At 38.7% G+C, this 17,989-nt stretch overlaps 2 protein-coding genes across 2 annotated transcripts in view; one reads left to right on the forward strand and one right to left on the reverse strand.

Annotated features, from left to right (window-relative positions):
• Positions 1-9,222, forward strand: part of LOC117520782 (high affinity cGMP-specific 3',5'-cyclic phosphodiesterase 9A-like) — a 67,647-nt gene extending 58,425 nt beyond the window's left edge. The window contains exons 9-13 of the mRNA XM_034182144.1: positions 3,376-3,443; positions 3,512-3,614; positions 8,630-8,734; positions 8,806-8,952; positions 9,068-9,222. Of these exons, the coding sequence (XP_034038035.1) occupies positions 3,376-3,443; positions 3,512-3,614; positions 8,630-8,734; positions 8,806-8,952; positions 9,068-9,160 (516 nt within the window). The 3' untranslated portion in view covers positions 9,161-9,222. The remainder of the gene's footprint in view (positions 1-3,375; positions 3,444-3,511; positions 3,615-8,629; positions 8,735-8,805; positions 8,953-9,067) is intronic.
• Positions 9,223-13,776: 4,554 nt separating this feature from the next.
• The window catches only part of LOC117518573 (H(+)/Cl(-) exchange transporter 4), a 39,574-nt gene continuing 35,361 nt past the window's right edge, over positions 13,777-17,989 (reverse strand). The window contains exons 10-13 of the mRNA XM_034179737.1: positions 17,184-17,582; positions 16,891-17,107; positions 14,323-14,488; positions 13,777-14,268 (exon numbers count right to left, since the gene is read on the reverse strand). Of these exons, the coding sequence (XP_034035628.1) occupies positions 14,398-14,488; positions 16,891-17,107; positions 17,184-17,582 (707 nt within the window). The 3' untranslated portion in view covers positions 13,777-14,268; positions 14,323-14,397. The remainder of the gene's footprint in view (positions 14,269-14,322; positions 14,489-16,890; positions 17,108-17,183; positions 17,583-17,989) is intronic.

The following is a 17,989-nucleotide window of genomic DNA, read 5'->3' on the forward strand; positions in this document are numbered from 1 at the left end:
TGGTGAACGTGGTTTTGTGTACTGTGTATTTTTAGCTGATGAACGTGGTTTTGTGTACTGTGTATTTTTAGCTGATGAACGTGGTTTTGTGTACTGTGTATTTTTAGCTGATGAACGTGGTTTTGTGTACTGTGTATTTTTAGCTGGTGAACGTGGTTTTGTGTACTGTGTATTTTTAGCTGGTGAACGTGGTTTTGTGTACTGTGTATTTTTAGCTGATGAACGTGGTTTTGTGTACTGTGTATTTTTAGCTGGTGAACGTGGTTTTGTGTACTGTGTATTTTTAGCTGATGAACGTGGTTTTGTGTACTGTGTATTTTTAGCTGATGAACGTGGTTTTGTGTACTGTGTATTTTTAGCTGGTGAACGTGGTTTTGTGTACTGTGTATTTTTAGCTGGTGAACGTGGTTTTGTGTACTGTGTATTTTTAGCTGATGAACGTGGTTTTGTGTACTGTGTATTTTTAGCTGGTGAACGTGGTTTTGTGTACTGTGTATTTTTAGCTGGTGAACGTGGTTTTGTGTACTGTGTAGTTTTAGCTGATGAACGTGGTTTTGTGTACTGTGTAGTTTTAGCTGATGAACGTGGTTTTGTGTACTGTGTATTTTTAGCTGGTGAACGTGGTTTTGTGTACTGTGTATTTTTAGCTGATGAACGTGGTTTTGTGTACTGTGTATTTTTAGCTGGTGAACGTGGTTTTGTGTACTGTGTATTTTTAGCTGATGAACGTGGTTTTGTGTACTGTGTATTTTTAGCTGGTGAACGTGGTTTTGTGTACTGTGTATTTTTAGCTGGTGAACGTGGTTTTGTGTACTGTGTATTTTTAGCTGATGAACGTGGTTTTGTGTACTGTGTATTTTTAGCTGGTGAACGTGGTTTTGTGTACTGTGTATTTTTAGCTGATGAACGTGGTTTTGTGTACTGTGTATTTTTAGCTGATGAACGTGGTTTTGTGTACTGTGTATTTTTAGCTGGTGAACGTGGTTTTGTGTACTGTGTATTTTTAGCTGATGAACGTGGTTTTGTGTACTGTGTATTTTTAGCTGGTGAACGTGGTTTTGTGTACTGTGTATTTTTAGCTGGTGAACGTGGTTTTGTGTACTGTGTATTTTTAGCTGATGAACGTGGTTTTGTGTACTGTGTATTTTTAGCTGATGAACGTGGTTTTGTGTACTGTGTATTTTTAGCTGATGAACGTGGTTTTGTGTACTGTGTATTTTTAGCTGATGAACGTGGTTTTGTGTACTGTGTATTTTTAGCTGGTGAACGTGGTTTTGTGTACTGTGTATTTTTAGCTGATGAACGTGGTTTTGTGTACTGTGTATTTTTAGCTGATGAACGTGGTTTTGTGTACTGTGTATTTTTAGCTGATGAACGTGGTTTTGTGTACTGTGTATTTTTAGCTGATGAACGTGGTTTTGTGTACTGTGTATTTTTAGCTGGTGAACGTGGTTTTGTGTACTGTGTATTTTTAGCTGATGAACGTGGTTTTGTGTACTGTGTATTTTTAGCTGATGAACGTGGTTTTGTGTACTGTGTATTTTTAGCTGATGAACGTGGTTTTGTGTACTGTGTATTTTTAGCTGATGAACGTGGTTTTGTGTACTGTGTATTTTTAGCTGGTGAACGTGGTTTTGTGTACTGTGTATTTTTAGCTGGTGAACGTGGTTTTGTGTACTGTGTATTTTTAGCTGGTGAACGTGGTTTTGTGTACTGTGTATTTTTAGCTGGTGAACGTGGTTTTGTGTACTGTGTATTTTTAGCTGGTGAACGTGGTTTTGTGTACTGTGTATTTTTAGCTGGTGAACGTGGTTTTGTGTACTGTGTATTTTTAGCTGGTGAACGTGGTTTTGTGTACTGTGTATTTTTAGCTGGTGAACGTGGTTTTGTGTACTGTGTATTTTTAGCTGGTGAACGTGGTTTTGTGTACTGTGTATTTTTAGCTGGTGAACGTGGTTTTGTGTACTGTGTATTTTTAGCTGGTGAACGTGGTTTTGTGTACTGTGTATTTTTAGCTGGTGAACGTGGTTTTGTGTACTGTGTATTTTTAGCTGGTGAACGTGGTTTTGTGTACTGTGTATTTTTAGCTGATGAACGTGGTTTTGTGTACTGTGTATTTTTAGCTGATGAACGTGGTTTTGTGTACTGTGTATTTTAGCTGGTGAACGTGGTTTTGTGTACTGTGTATTTTTAGCTGATGAACGTGGTTTTGTGTACTGTGTATTTTTAGCTGGTGAACGTGGTTTTGTGTACTGTGTATTTTTAGCTGATGAACGTGGTTTTGTGTACTGTGTATTTTTAGCTGATGAACGTGGTTTTGTGTACTGTGTATTTTTAGCTGGTGAACGTGGTTTTGTGTACTGTGTATTTTTAGCTGATGAACGTGGTTTTGTGTACTGTGTATTTTTAGCTGATGAACGTGGTTTTGTGTACTGTGTATTTTTAGCTGATGAACGTGGTTTTGTGTACTGTGTATTTTTAGCTGATGAACGTGGTTTTGTGTACTGTGTATTTTTAGCTGATGAACGTGGTTTTGTGTACTGTGTATTTTTAGCTGATGAACGTGGTTTTGTGTACTGTGTATTTTTAGCTGATGAACGTGGTTTTGTGTACTGTGTATTTTTAGCTGATGAACGTGGTTTTGTGTACTGTGTATTTTTAGCTGATGAACGTGGTTTTGTGTACTGTGTATTTTTAGCTGATGAACGTGGTTTTGTGTACTGTGTATTTTTAGCTGGTGAACGTGGTTTTGTGTACTGTGTATTTTTAGCTGGTGAACGTGGTTTTGTGTACTGTGTATTTTTAGCTGATGAACGTGGTTTTGTGTACTGTGTATTTTTAGCTGATGAACGTGGTTTTGTGTACTGTGTATTTTTAGCTGATGAACGTGGTTTTGTGTACTGTGTATTTTTAGCTGGTGAACGTGGTTTTGTGTACTGTGTATTTTTAGCTGATGAACGTGGTTTTGTGTACTGTGTATTTTTAGCTGATGAACGTGGTTTTGTGTACTGTGTATTTTTAGCTGATGAACGTGGTTTTGTGTACTGTGTATTTTTAGCTGGTGAACGTGGTTTTGTGTACTGTGTATTTTTAGCTGATGAACGTGGTTTTGTGTACTGTGTATATGTTATTTATTTTTAATTTTTTTTAAAAGTCTTCCAAGTTACTGTGGTGCCTTTGTAAAATTGCGCCCTTGGGAATAAATTAAGTGATTTGAATTGAATTTGAATTATCATAAAAAGTGGAGGGTTGTGTGATCGATGCTTAAACACAAATTTATTTATTCCCAACATTTGTTTCAGGGTGATGTTAAAACTGTGTTGCTGTTTAACACATAAACTGATGTGAAATTATTAACATTTTCCCCATTTCCAGCCAGAATGCAACATCCTGAAGAATCTGAATCAGGATCAGTTCAAACACGTCCGAGCAGGAATTATCAAGTGAGACCACACCCACTTCCTTCAGCTTGAAAACATTTATTCTTTCAATGATTTTTAAATTTTTAAAGATGTATCCTGGCCACGGACATGGCGAGACACAACGAGATACTAAACCGTTTCAGACTGATGCAGCCCGAGTTCAGCTACACAAACTCCGAGCACAAAGAAGTGGTACGTATAGAAACGTTAAAAAGTTGAATAATTCATAATTCATGAATGCTTGGTCTTGTTGGATTTGTGAGATTCTACTGAATCTACTGGTACCTTGTTTCCCATGTAACAATAAGAAATATACTCAAAACCTGGATTCATCTTTTTAGTCACATAGCACTACTATTATTCTGAACACTACTGTAAGTTTGCCGGAGCATTTCCAAAAGGCATGAAAATCCATTTTTAAGTTTGCCGGAGCATTTCCAAAAGGCATGAAAATCCATTTTTAAGTTTGCCGGAACATTTTAAAAAGGCATGAAATCCCATTTTAAGTTTGCCAGAACATTTTAAAAAGGCATGAAATCCCATTTTAAGTTTGCCAGAACATTTTAAAAAGGCATGAAATCCCATTTTAAGTTTGCCAGAACATTTTAAAAAGGCATGAAAATCCATTTTTGTTTGCCAGAGCATTTTAAAAAGGCATGAAAATCCATTTTTGTTTGCCAGAGCATTTTAAAAAGGCATGAAATCCCATTTTAAGTTTGCCAGAGCATTTTAAAAAGGCATGAAATCCCATTTTAAGTTTGCCAGAACATTTTAAAAAGGCATGAAATCCCATTTTAAGTTTGCCAGAACATTTTAAAAAGGCATGAAATCCCATTTTAAGTTTGCCAGAACATTTTAAAAAGGCATGAAATCCCATTTTAAGTTTGCCAGAACATTTTAAAAAGGCATGAAATCCCATTTTAAGTTTGCCAGAACATTTTAAAAAGGCATGAAATCCCATTTTAAGTTTGCCAGAGCATTTTAAAAAGGCATGAAATCCCATTTTAAGTTTGCCAGAACATTTTAAAAAGGCATGAAATCCCATTTTGTTTGTTGGAGCATTTTAAAAAGGCATGAAATCCCATTTTAAGTTTGCCAGAACATTTTAAAAAGGCATGAAAATCCATTTTTAAGTTTGCCAGAACATTTTAAAAAGGCATGAAATCCCATTTTGTTTGTTGGAGCATTTTAAAAAGGCATGAAATCCCATTTTAAGTTTGCCAGAACATTTTAAAAAGGCATGAAATCCCATTTTGTTTGTTGGAGCATTTTAAAAAGGCATGAAATCCCATTTTAAGTTTGCCAGAACATTTTAAAAAGGCATGAAATCCCATTTTGTTTGTTGGAGCATTTTAAAAAGGCATGAAATCCCATTTTAAGTTTGCCGGAGCATTTTAAAAAGGCATGAAAATCCATTTTTAAGTTTGCCAGAACATTTTAAAAAGGCATGAAATCCCATTTTAAGTTTGCCAGAACATTTTAAAAAGGCATGAAATCCCATTTTAAGTTTGCCAGAGCATTTTAAAAAGGCATGAAATCCCATTTTAAGTTTGCCAGAACATTTTAAAAAGGCATGAAAATCCATTTTTAAGTTTGCCAGAACATTTTAAAAAGGCATGAAATCCCATTTTAAGTTTGCCAGAACATTTTAAAAAGGCATGAAATCCCATTTTAAGTTTGCCAGAGCATTTTAAAAAGGCATGAAATCCCATTTTGTTTGTTGGAACATTTTAAAAAGGCATGAAAATCCATTTTTAAGTTTGCCAGAACATTTTAAAAAGGCATGAAATCCCATTTTAAGTTTGCCAGAACATTTTAAAAAGGCATGAAATCCCATTTTAAGTTTGCCAGAACATTTTAAAAAGGCATGAAATCCCATTTTGTTTGTTGGAGCATTTTAAAAAGGCATGAAATCCCATTTTAAGTTTGCCAGAGCATTTTAAAAAGGCATGAAATCCCATTTTAAGTTTGCCAGAACATTTTAAAAAGGCATGAAATCCCATTTTGTTTGTTGGAGCATTTTAAAAAGGCATGAAATCCCATTTTAAGTTTGCCAGAACATTTTAAAAAGGCATGAAATCCCATTTTAAGTTTGCCAGAGCATTTTAAAAAGGCATGAAATCCCATTTTAAGTTTGCCAGAACATTTTAAAAAGGCATGAAATCCCATTTTGTTTGTTGGAGCATTTTAAAAAGGCATGAAATCCCATTTTAAGTTTGCCAGAACATTTTAAAAAGGCATGAAATCCCATTTTGTTTGTTGGAGCATTTTAAAAAGGCATGAAATCCCATTTTAAGTTTGCCGGAGCATTTCCAAAAGGCATGAAAATCCATTTTTAAGTTTGCCAGAACATTTTAAAAAGGCATGAAATCCCATTTTAAGTTTGCCAGAGCATTTTAAAAAGGCATGAAATCCCATTTTAAGTTTGCCAGAGCATTTTAAAAAGGCATGAAATCCCATTTTAAGTTTGCCAGAGCATTTTAAAAAGGCATGAAATCCCATTTTAAGTTTGCCAGAGCATTTTAAAAAGGCATGAAATCCCATTTTGTTTGTTGGAGCATTTTAAAAAGGCATGAAATCCCATTTTAAGTTTGCCAGAACATTTTAAAAAGGCATGAAATCCCATTTTGTTTGTTGGAGCATTTTAAAAAGGCATGAAATCCCATTTTAAGTTTGCCGGAGCATTTCCAAAAGGCATGAAAATCCATTTTTAAGTTTGCCAGAACATTTTAAAAAGGCATGAAATCCCATTTTAAGTTTGCCAGAACATTTTAAAAAGGCATGAAATCCCATTTTAAGTTTGCCAGAGCATTTTAAAAAGGCATGAAATCCCATTTTAAGTTTGCCAGAACATTTTAAAAAGGCATGAAAATCCATTTTTAAGTTTGCCAGAACATTTTAAAAAGGCATGAAATCCCATTTTAAGTTTGCCAGAACATTTTAAAAAGGCATGAAATCCCATTTTAAGTTTGCCAGAACATTTAAAAAGGCATGAAATCCCATTTGTTTGTTGGAGCATTTTAAAAAGGCATGAAATCCCATTTTAAGTTTGCCAGAGCATTTTAAAAAGGCATGAAATCCCATTTTAAGTTTGCCAGAACATTTTAAAAAGGCATGAAATCCCATTTTGTTTGTTGGAGCATTTTAAAAAGGCATGAAATCCCATTTTAAGTTTGCCAGAACATTTTAAAAAGGCATGAAATCCCATTTTAAGTTTGCCAGAGCATTTTAAAAAGGCATGAAATCCCATTTTAAGTTTGCCAGAACATTTTAAAAAGGCATGAAATCCCATTTTGTTTGTTGGAGCATTTTAAAAAGGCATGAAATCCCATTTTGTTTGTTGGAGCATTTTAAAAAGGCATGAAATCCCATTTTAAGTTTGCCAGAGCATTTTAAAAAGGCATGAAATCCCATTTTAAGTTTGCCAGAACATTTTAAAAAGGCATGAAAATCCATTTTTAAGTTTGCCAGAACATTTTAAAAAGGCATGAAATCCCATTTTAAGTTTGCCAGAACATTTTAAAAAGGCATGAAATCCCATTTTAAGTTTGCCAGAACATTTTAAAAAGGCATGAAATCCCATTTTGTTTGTTGGAGCATTTTAAAAAGGCATGAAATCCCATTTTAAGTTTGCCAGAGCATTTTAAAAAGGCATGAAATCCCATTTTAAGTTTGCCAGAACATTTTAAAAAGGCATGAAATCCCATTTTGTTTGTTGGAGCATTTTAAAAAGGCATGAAATCCCATTTTAAGTTTGCCAGAACATTTTAAAAAGGCATGAAATCCCATTTTAAGTTTGCCAGAGCATTTTAAAAAGGCATGAAATCCCATTTTAAGTTTGCCAGAACATTTTAAAAAGGCATGAAATCCCATTTTGTTTGTTGGAGCATTTTAAAAAGGCATGAAATCCCATTTTAAGTTTGCCAGAACATTTTAAAAAGGCATGAAATCCCATTTTGTTTGTTGGAGCATTTTAAAAAGGCATGAAATCCCATTTTAAGTTTGCCGGAGCATTTCCAAAAGGCATGAAAATCCATTTTTAAGTTTGCCAGAACATTTTAAAAAGGCATGAAATCCCATTTTAAGTTTGCCAGAGCATTTTAAAAAGGCATGAAATCCCATTTTAAGTTTGCCAGAGCATTTTAAAAAGGCATGAAATCCCATTTTAAGTTTGCCAGAACATTTTAAAAAGGCATGAAATCCCATTTTAAGTTTGCCAGAACATTTTAAAAAGGCATGAAATCCCATTTTAAGTTTGCCAGAGCATTTTAAAAAGGCATGAAATCCCATTTTAAGTTTGCCAGAACATTTTAAAAAGGCATGAAAATCCCATTTTAAGTTTGCCAGAACATTTTAAAAAGGCATGAAAATCCATTTTTAAGTTTGCCAGAACATTTTAAAAAGGCATGAAATCCCATTTTAAGTTTGCCAGAGCATTTTAAAAAGGCATGAAATCCCATTTTAAGTTTGCCAGAACATTTTAAAAAGGCATGAAATCCCATTTTGTTTGTTGGAGCATTTTAAAAAGGCATGAAATCCCATTTTAAGTTTGCCAGAACATTTTAAAAAGGCATGAAATCCCATTTTGTTTGTTGGAGCATTTTAAAAAGGCATGAAATCCCATTTTAAGTTTGCCGGAGCATTTCCAAAAGGCATGAAAATCCATTTTAAGTTTGCCAGAACATTTTAAAAAGGCATGAAATCCCATTTTAAGTTTGCCAGAACATTTTAAAAAGGCATGAAATCCCATTTTAAGTTTGCCAGAGCATTTTAAAAAGGCATGAAATCCCATTTTAAGTTTGCCAGAACATTTTAAAAAGGCATGAAATCCCATTTTAAGTTTGCCAGAACATTTTAAAAAGGCATGAAATCCCATTTTAAGTTTGCCAGAACATTTTAAAAAGGCATGAAATCCCATTTTGTTTGTTGGAGCATTTTAAAAAGGCATGAAATCCCATTTTAAGTTTGCCAGAGCATTTTAAAAAGGCATGAAATCCCATTTTAAGTTTGCCAGAGCATTTTAAAAAGGCATGAAATCCCATTTTAAGTTTGCCAGAGCATTTTAAAAAGGCATGAAATCCCATTTTGTTTGTTGGAGCATTTTAAAAAGACATTAAATCCAATTTCTAAACTTTGAGGATTTGAAAAGTGATTAAACATGGTTTTAAAAGTTTGTGGGAGGACGTGACGTGCAGCTTTGCTTGCAGCTGATGAAGATCCTGGTGAAGGTGAGCGACATCTCCAATGAGGCCCGGCCGATGGCGGTGGCAGAGCGGTGGTTGGACCGCCTGCTCCAGGAGTTCTTCAACCAGGTTACTATCAGCAACTCAGGTGCCCTGCCCACTTTCAAAGTCTCTTCTCATGTCCTCCTTTTGTTCCTCAGAGCGACTGTGAAAAACTCAAAGGCCTTCCTGTGACTCCATTCATGGACAGAGACAAAGTGTCCAAACCGTCCTCGCAGACCGGATTCATCTGCTTCGTTGTGCTGCCGCTCTTCATTGAGGTCATCAAGCTCTTCCCCTGTCTGGAGGTAAATCAGCTGCAACGCTCAAACACCAACCTCACATAACGCGACCAGAAGGTTCGAGTCACAACAGAACCTCTTACATTCTGATCTGGAAGCAAATCTTATTTAAAATCAACAGAAACATATTCTGAAGCCGGTCCAAGCAGCTCTGCACCACTACTCCAACCTGGAGAGAGCCGCTGAGCAGGAGGAGGCGGAGGCCAAAGCCTGAGGAGGAGGAGGCCAAACTAAAAATGTTAAATTCCAAAACATCCACAGGTTAACTGATGTCATTCTGAGTTTATTTTGATTTTACAGTTTAAATCGTGTGTGAAGATAAAAAACTTTGTAACTTCATATTTTAACTTCTACACATCTGTTCTTTTGAAGACTTAATTTAATATCAGCTTCACAGTAAAAGTAATAAAGCCGGCAGTTGTGTTTTTAACAGAGTCCATTACTGTGTCGTTGTTTCTTAGTGGAGCAGATAAAGTATGACTTTTGGTCAGAATTGTTCACTTGGTGATGCAAGCATCAGATTTGACATGAATGTTCTACATAAATCAGTGTTTGAGAAAAAAGTGCGGGCCACGTGAAAATCCAATATGACGGCCAGGTCGGGGTCAATGAAGAATTACACAAGGGTCAAAATTTTAAAATGCTCCAATCATATTGAAAGCTATACATTATTTGTCTGATCACAAAGATTCCAAAAAGCTATAGTTTGGACTATCTATGACATGGGATAAAAACAACAAGAATGGTGACAAAGGTCAGTTTCAGTTTGTACAGGGGTCAAAAGTTAAAGTTCCTCCAATTTTTGTCAAATGTGATGCAAATTATTGGTTAACAGGGTTTTAAATAGGAATAGTTTGCACCATGTGTCGTGCTCAGTTATCATATGTCACATAGAATCCAATGGACGTCAACATTGTTTGACATTTACTCTGCAAACCAAGCATTCAACACTCAAAACTATTTCATTTATTAATCCTATTATTTCAACCAATATTTTGCACCACTTCTTACCAAAATTGGTGCAACTTGAACTTTTGACCCCTGTACAAACTGAAACTGACCTTTGTCACCATTCTTGTTGTTTTTACCCCATAACATTCAGTCATAGATAGTCCAAACTATACCTTTTTGGATTCTTTGTGATCAGACACATAATGTGGTATAGCTTTCAATATGATTGGAGCATTTTTAAATTTTGACCCCTGTGTAATTCTTCATTGACCCCGACCTGGCTGTCATATTGGATTTTCAAGTGGCCCGCACTTTTTCTCAAACACTGATTTATGAAGAACATTCATGCCAAATCTGATGCTTGTATCACCATGTGAAGGATTGTTTCAGTTACCTGCTGCACTATCTCTGGTCTCTGGATCGAGTCCCGGACAGGACGGGGGGCTCGGAGGTGACCGTTTCTTAACAGATGCTGCACATTGCTTTGAGAAGCTTCTGCTAGTCAGGATCTTCTGCTCAGTCCTGTCTGTATTACTGCACTTTGAAATCTGCTTATTAATACTTGAGAGGGACTATTAGTGTTTTCTGTCAGACTCGTGTCACATTTCAGGATGTAAACAGTCCGTCCCTCCTCACTCTGTCTGCGTCGAGCAGAAATATCAACGGCTGGAGGATTTTAACTGTGGATACAGAGGGCAGGACTCGTGCACCAAGCGTGCACACACAGGTTAACCAAGAATGTCAACAGAACAGAAAAGCTGACAGCACAGAGGGAGTGTTCATTCATTCTACACACAGGACAACAATGAGACACAATATTTACAGAAAAGTTGTTGGCAGCAACATAAATGTTTAAAATGTCATTGTTAGCATTTTAATCAAGTAACTTTTTTAAAGTCAGAGTTTGTTGTCAGGTCAGTTAATTTATCAATCAAAGTGTAAAAATGTGTGCCACATGTCAGATAAATATAAAAAAAAGTACAACAGGAATCAGCGGTAGCGCATTTCATAGAAAATAAATAATAAAAAAAATTCAGTCTGAACAGTTAGTGCCGACGTCACTGTTTTTCACCGTGTTAAATGTGCACAAAATAAGCAGCCAAATAAAAAAACCTTCAAACACCTGCAAGCTGCATCTGATCGTCTCTGTAATGAAGGACTTTTACTGTTCAGTACTGCATCTTCACAGTAACACTGTGGAGTAAACGGTACGACCAGAGCGTCCAACATCCACACAGGCAGCGTGAACAGAAATATGGCAACAAAAACATCAATAAACACAAAGTGCATCAATAAACTCACAGTCCAAACGACGACGAGTCGGGTCAGGGACGACACTCTGCTGCCGCGAGTCGCTCTGTGCTGCATGTTTGGTATTTAGATTTATACGAGGTCTGTTAGAAAACTATCCGACCTTTTTATTTTTTGCAAAAACTATATGGATTTGAATCACGTGTGATTGCATCAGCCAAGCTTGAACCTTCGTGCGCATGCGTGAGTTTTTTCACGCCTGTCGGTTGCGTCATTCGCCTGTGAGCAGGCTTTGAGTGAGCACTGGTCCACCCCTCTCGTCGGATTTTTATTGCAAATAAAATGTCTGAACGATTTGGAGCTTTTCTCTCAAAAATTCTTGAAAGGGTAGTTGTAAAACAGCTAACTGATCATCTGCAGAGGAATGGTGTATTTGAAGAGTTTCAGTCAGGTTTTAGAATTCATCATAGTACAGAAACAGCATTAGTGAAGGTTACAAATGATCTTCTTATGGCCTCAGACAGTGGACTCATCTCTGTGCTTGTTCTGTTAGACCTCAGTGCTACTTTTGATTCTGTTGACCATAAAATTTTATTACAGAGATTAGAGCATGCCATAGGTATTAAAGGCACTGCGCTGCGGTGGTTTGAATCATATTTATCTAATAGATTACAATTTGTTCATGTAAATGGGGAATCTTCTTCACAGACTAAGGTTAATTATGGAGTTCCACAAGGTTCTGTGCTAGGACCAATTTTATTCACTTTATACATGCTTCCCTTAGGCAGTATTATTAGACAGCATTGCTTAAATTTTCACTGTTACGCAGATGATACCCAGCTTTATCCATCCATGAAGCCAGAGGACACACACCAATTAGCTAAACTGCAGGATTGTCTTACAGACATAAAGACATGGATGACCTCTAATTTCCTGCTTTTAAACTCAGATAAAACTGAAGTTATTGTACTTGGCCCCACAAATCTAACCGGGTCCTTACTCTGGATGGCATTACCCTGACCTCTAGTAATACTGTGAGAAATCATCATCAGAGTCATTTTTGATCAGGATATGTCCTTCAATGCGCATATTAAACAAATACGTAGGACTGCTTTTTTGCATTTGTGCAATATCTCTAAAATTAGAAAGGTCTTGTCTCAGAGTGATGCTGAAAAACTAATTCATGCATTTATTTCCTCTAGGCTGGACTATTGTAATTCATTATTATCAGGTTGTCCTAAAAGTTCCTGAAAAGCCTTCAGTTAATTCAAAATGCTGCAGCTAGAGTACTAACGGGGACTAGAAGGAGAGAGCATATCTCACCCATATTGGCCTCTCTTCATTGGCTTCCTGTTAATTCTAGAATAGAATTTAAAATTCTTCTTCTTACTTATAAGGTTTTGAATAATCAGGTCCCATCTTATCTTAGGGACCTCATAGTACCATATCACCCCAATAGAGCGCTTCGCTCTCAGACTGCAGGCTTACTTGTAGTTCCTAGGGTTTGTAAGAGTAGAATGGGAGGCAGAGCCTTCAGCTTTCAGGCTCCTCTCCTGTGGAACCAGCTCCCAATTCAGATCAGGGAGACAGACACCCTCTCTACTTTTAAGATTAGGCTTAAAACTTTCCTTTTTGCTAAAGCTTATAGTTAGGGCTGGATCAGGTGACCCTGAACCATCCCTTAGTTATGCTGCTATAGACGCAGACTGCTGGGGGGTTCCCATGATGCACTGTTTCTTTCTCTTTTTGCTCTGTATGCACCACTCTGCATTTAATCATTAGTGATCGATCTCTGCTCCCCTCCACAGCATGTCTTTTTCCTGGTTCTCTCCCTCAGCCCCAACCAGTCCCAGCAGAAGACTGCCCCTCCCTGAGCCTGGTTCTGCGGAGGTTTCTTCCTGTTAAAAGGGAGTTTTTTCCTTCCCACTGTCGCCAAGTGCTTGCTCACAGGGGGTCGTTTTGACCGTTGGGGTTTTTACGTAATTATTGTATGGCTTTGCCTTACAATAATTACGCGCCTTGGGGCAACTGTTCGTTGTGATTTGGCGCTATATAAATAAAATTGATTTGATTTGCTGCATCAAATTTGTTTTAACTTTCACTTTTGACACACTGTGCTACTGGAACCTCAATTTCCCAAGGTCAATCAATCAATCAATTAAACTTTATTGACACCAAGGTGTCAATAAAGTTGTATCTAATCTAATGTGTCATCACACCACTGGCTGGTTGCCATCCAGGACCCATGGCGGTTCCACAGTGTGATGAATGGTGCTATGCGTGGCACCAGCACATCCTTAGCTCAGTGTGTGAGCACACTGGTGTTAGGCAGCCGCTAGTTAGGAGCTAATTTCTCTGCAGCAATTGACATTAAAAGGTTTTTATTGTGAAGGTCATACAGGAAGCCGTCGTCATTATTGGAAACTTTACACATTTTTCCTCTGTTGGCTGCAGCAGATCAACAGTACGAGCAGCTCATCTGGACCAGCTCGACGTTAAAGAGTCAGGGGGTCCGAGCCAGCGCCGGCGAGTGGGACGGACCTCTGAATGTGGTCAGAGTTTATTCACCAGAGACTAAACCAAACTGATTTAATCTTTCAGCAGCAAGTCTGTCGTTTGGTTTGTGAATTTTCCAGACAATCTGCACAAACAAACAAACAAACAAACAAACACACGGTGATCTGGATAGTAGAAAAGGTTTTTCAATAGAGTGGAAGAACTGATGGATGTTTCTGGACACAGTTTGTCTTCACATGGAGTCAGATTTTTCATTCTTTCTGTATATTTTTTTTAGTTTTTAAATCAGTTTGTTGATGTTAATTTGTTTGTTTGTTTATAAATCACGCTACGCTACGCTCTCATATTTCAGACGTTTCTGATGACAGATTTATTCACAAAAGGAAAATTCAACAACCAAACACACAGATTCCAGTGTTCACACTGTTTGATGAGTTACCTTTAAACCCTGATGATGAAAAAAGGTGTTACAACAGTGGCGACAAGCATTTGGCGCTGTGATTATAAGCCCCACCCTCAGAGGCGTGGCCAGCACTTTGCACAGCCTCCGTTCAGTCTGCAGACTGTGTGAAGGTCAGAAATTTGAAGATGAACTGAAACACACAAAGCGCTCAGCGATGATGTCAACACGACACAGCGGGACTCGCCTGACAGAAAGGGGGCGGGCCGGTTCACAGGCTGCAGGAACATTATTGGTTACACCATTAGTCCAGAATGAAGCTCCTCCTACTGCTAGTTGAACATGATGGACTCTGGATCCTGGTTCATCATCTGTGCCATGTGACGCAGCACGTCCTTCTTGGTGATGATCCCCAGAAGACGCCTGGGGAGACACCACGCAGTGAATCAGCCAATCACTGATCAATAAAAAGCCCCAGATACAAACAATACAGAAAATATTTAAAAAACAACTGTGGAGGGACAAGAACTAAGTCCTCTCAGGTACCAAACACCTGGTTCTTGTCCAAGGATACAGACAAGTACTCTGACCGGGAATCAAACCCAGGTCTACATATGTCCTTTTCCCACTGATCCACCTCTGATTATTTAAATTCATGATCCATGATGTCACAGTTACCAACACAAAAATACCTTAGATCAAATGAGGTCAAATTAATCAATAACCAACCAGGAAGAACTTTCAGAGTAAAAGTCTGTGGCACTTTGTCATGTTTTGATTCTTTTAGGAGAATCTGCCTTGAACCTTTTAACCTCTACTGACCTTTAACCCCTGCACAGTCTGCGGGAAATCATTTTGTGAGAAATTACTTTGGGAAAGAAGGGAGCTCAAAATACAGATGTATGTAAAAGTTTGGGCCCCTGATGATTTTCATGATTTTCCTTTACAAATCAGTGGTTGTTTGGATCAGAAATTTCAGTTAAATATATCATATAGTAGACAAACACAGTGAAAAGTGAAATGAAGTTTACAGGATTTACAGAAAGTGTGCAATAATTATTTAAACAAAATTAGGCAGGTGCATAAATTTGGGCACCACAACAGAAAAAATACATCAATATTTAGTAGATCCTCCTTTTGCAGAAATAACAGCCTCTAAATACTTCCTATAGCTTCCAATGAGATTCTGGATTCTGGTTGAAGGTATTTTGGACCATTCTTCTTTACAAAACATCTCAGGTTTGTTGGTTTCAGAGCATGGACAGCCCGCTTACAATCACACCACAGATTTTCAATAATATTCAGGTCTGGGGACTGAGATGCCTTAGTAGATTTTGAGTAGTGTTTAGGGTCGTTGTCTTAAAGATCCGAAAGATCTTAAAGGTCTGAAAGATCCAGCCCCGGCGCAACTTCAACTTTGTCACTGATTCATGAATATTGTTCTCAAGAATCTGCTGATACTAACTGGAATCTATGTGACCCTCAACTTTAACAAGATTCCCAGTACCTGCACTAGCCACACAGCATGATAGAACACCTCCAAATTTTACTGTAGGTAGCAAGTGTTTTTCTTGGAATGCTGTGTTCTTTTTCAGCCATGCATACCGCCCCTTGTTATGTCCAAATAACTCAATTTTAGTTTCATCAGTCCACAGCACCTTATTCCAAAATGAAGCTGGCTTGTCCAAATGTGCTTTAGTAAACATAAAGCAACTCTGTTTGTGGCAAGTACGCAGAAACGGCTTCCTCTGCATTACAGCATCATACAGCATCTCTCTGAGCAAAGTGCGCTGTATAGTTGAACGATGCACAAAGATACTATCTGCAGCAAGGTCATGTTATAGGTCTTTGGAGCAGGTCTGTGGGTTGACTATGACTGTTCTCACCATCCTTCACTTCAGCTTATCTGAGATTTTTCTTGGCCTGCCACTTCGGGCCTTAGTACTGTGCCTGTGGTCTTCCATTTCCTCACTATGTTCCTCACAGTGGAAACTGACAGCTGAAATCTCTGAGATAGCTTTTTGTATCCTTCCCCTAAACCATGATGTTGAAGGATCTTTGTTTTCAGGTCATTTGTGAGTTGTTGCCACTCATTAGAAGAGATGCAAAGAGGGAAAACATTTGCAAATGGCCACCTTAAATACCCTCTCTCATGACTGGATTCACCTGTGTAAGGAGGTCAAGGGTCAATGAGCTTACCAAACCTATTTTGTGTTCCAATAATTAGTGCTAAATGTGTTCAAATCAATAAAATGACAAGGGTGACCAAATTTATGCACTTATGCATTTATGTGAGATGCTCATTTTGGACGTTACACTGCGATCACAGGTGCTGCATGTGATGTTACAGCTAATGACCCAGTCATACGGCAACAACGATTGCTGAACAAAGGGGAAAAAGTTAAAAAAAAAAAAAAAAAAAAAAAAAATCACAAACTTTGTTGATGTTTGACCATTTTGCCAAACAGCAGCTTGTTAAGTCGCCCTCAATCAGGGCTGCTAACTTGTTGTCCGCGGGCCACATTTGGCCCGGCTTTTATTTGTTTTGAGATGCTTCAAGGGGTCTGGAGTCAAAGTTCAATGAAAATGTCGTCAGCAATGACTGAGAATAAATAAAATATGCACATTCAATTTTTCTAAATAATGCTGAAACTGAGTGATCCAGGACGTTGCTTTTTTGTGACTCACTTTAAGACATTTTATCATTAGTTTTGCTTCTTGTTTTCTTCCCTTTAGCTTTATTTTTCTGTGTGAAGTGAATTTTCAGGTTTATGGTCTGGTTTATGTTGAGTGCTCTCTGATGATCTAGTGGGATCAGTTCTTACCCGCTCCTGGTGACCAGACACTGGCGGAGCCCCAGCTTGCGGAAGATGTCCACCACAGTCTCCATGGGCGTGTGGTCAGTGACCGTGAACGGACTGAGGTTCAGGGTGCGCCGCAGCTTCAGGGGCTGGGGGTTGCTGGCTGGCAGCTGTGGCGCGTCCTCTGTGAAATAGACCACAGAGCTGCTGACCACGCCGTCTTGCTTTTGACGGGCGTTCTCTGTGGAAGGACAGGAGACAGGACGTCACGTCTCAGTTTCTGGGCAGAGGAAATCAGGCTGATATGATCTGCTTACTGATGGCAAGGGTGAGATCTCGGCGCTGGACGAAGCCAATAAGCCTCTCAGATTCTCGGGACACAACCACCGGGAAGCCGTTATAGTCAGTGTCTTTGATCAGCGTCTCCACGTCCTCCACGGTGGTGCTGTCTTGAGTGAGAACAGCCAGAGGGGGGTCATTCCTCCGCGGGCGCATCACATCAGCAGCCAGTGTGCGGTGGGTGAACTCGTCTCGGACATCCAGGTATGGGTACCCGTTCAGCTGGATGTGAGACTCGTAGATACCTTCTTTACCAAAAGCGTCTGCCACCCACTTACTGGTGACAGCGGCAGCCATCAAGGGGACAATGTACTCCAAACCACCAGTGAGTTCAAACATGATGACCACCAGAGAGACAGTCATCCTCGTCACACCGCCTGGAAATGGACAACACAAGCGCAATATTTGTACTGGACAGAAAACACAAGGCAGAGGCCTGGGAGCATGTGTTGGACTACATCCACCAGACCACAGAACCCCCTTGGGTCCTGCATAGCAGCCACCCAGGCAGACAACTGGTCCAACCTCATTTATCCAAAGTAACCATCTGTTACAGGGACCGGATAGCCCTTAGCAAAGGAGCCCGGACCCCGTACTCCCGGAGCACCCCCCACAGGGTGCACCGAGGGACACGGTCGAACGCCTTCTCCAGATCCACAAAGCACATGTTAACTGGTTGGGCGAACTCCCACGAACCCTCGAGCACTCGATGGAGCGTGTAGAGCTGGTCCAGTGCACCGCGACCAGGATGAAAACCACACTGCTCTTCCTGAATCTGAGGTTC

This window comes from Thalassophryne amazonica, chromosome 1, assembly GCF_902500255.1.
Source record: "Thalassophryne amazonica chromosome 1, fThaAma1.1, whole genome shotgun sequence".
Lineage (NCBI taxonomy): Eukaryota > Metazoa > Chordata > Actinopteri > Batrachoidiformes > Batrachoididae > Thalassophryne > Thalassophryne amazonica.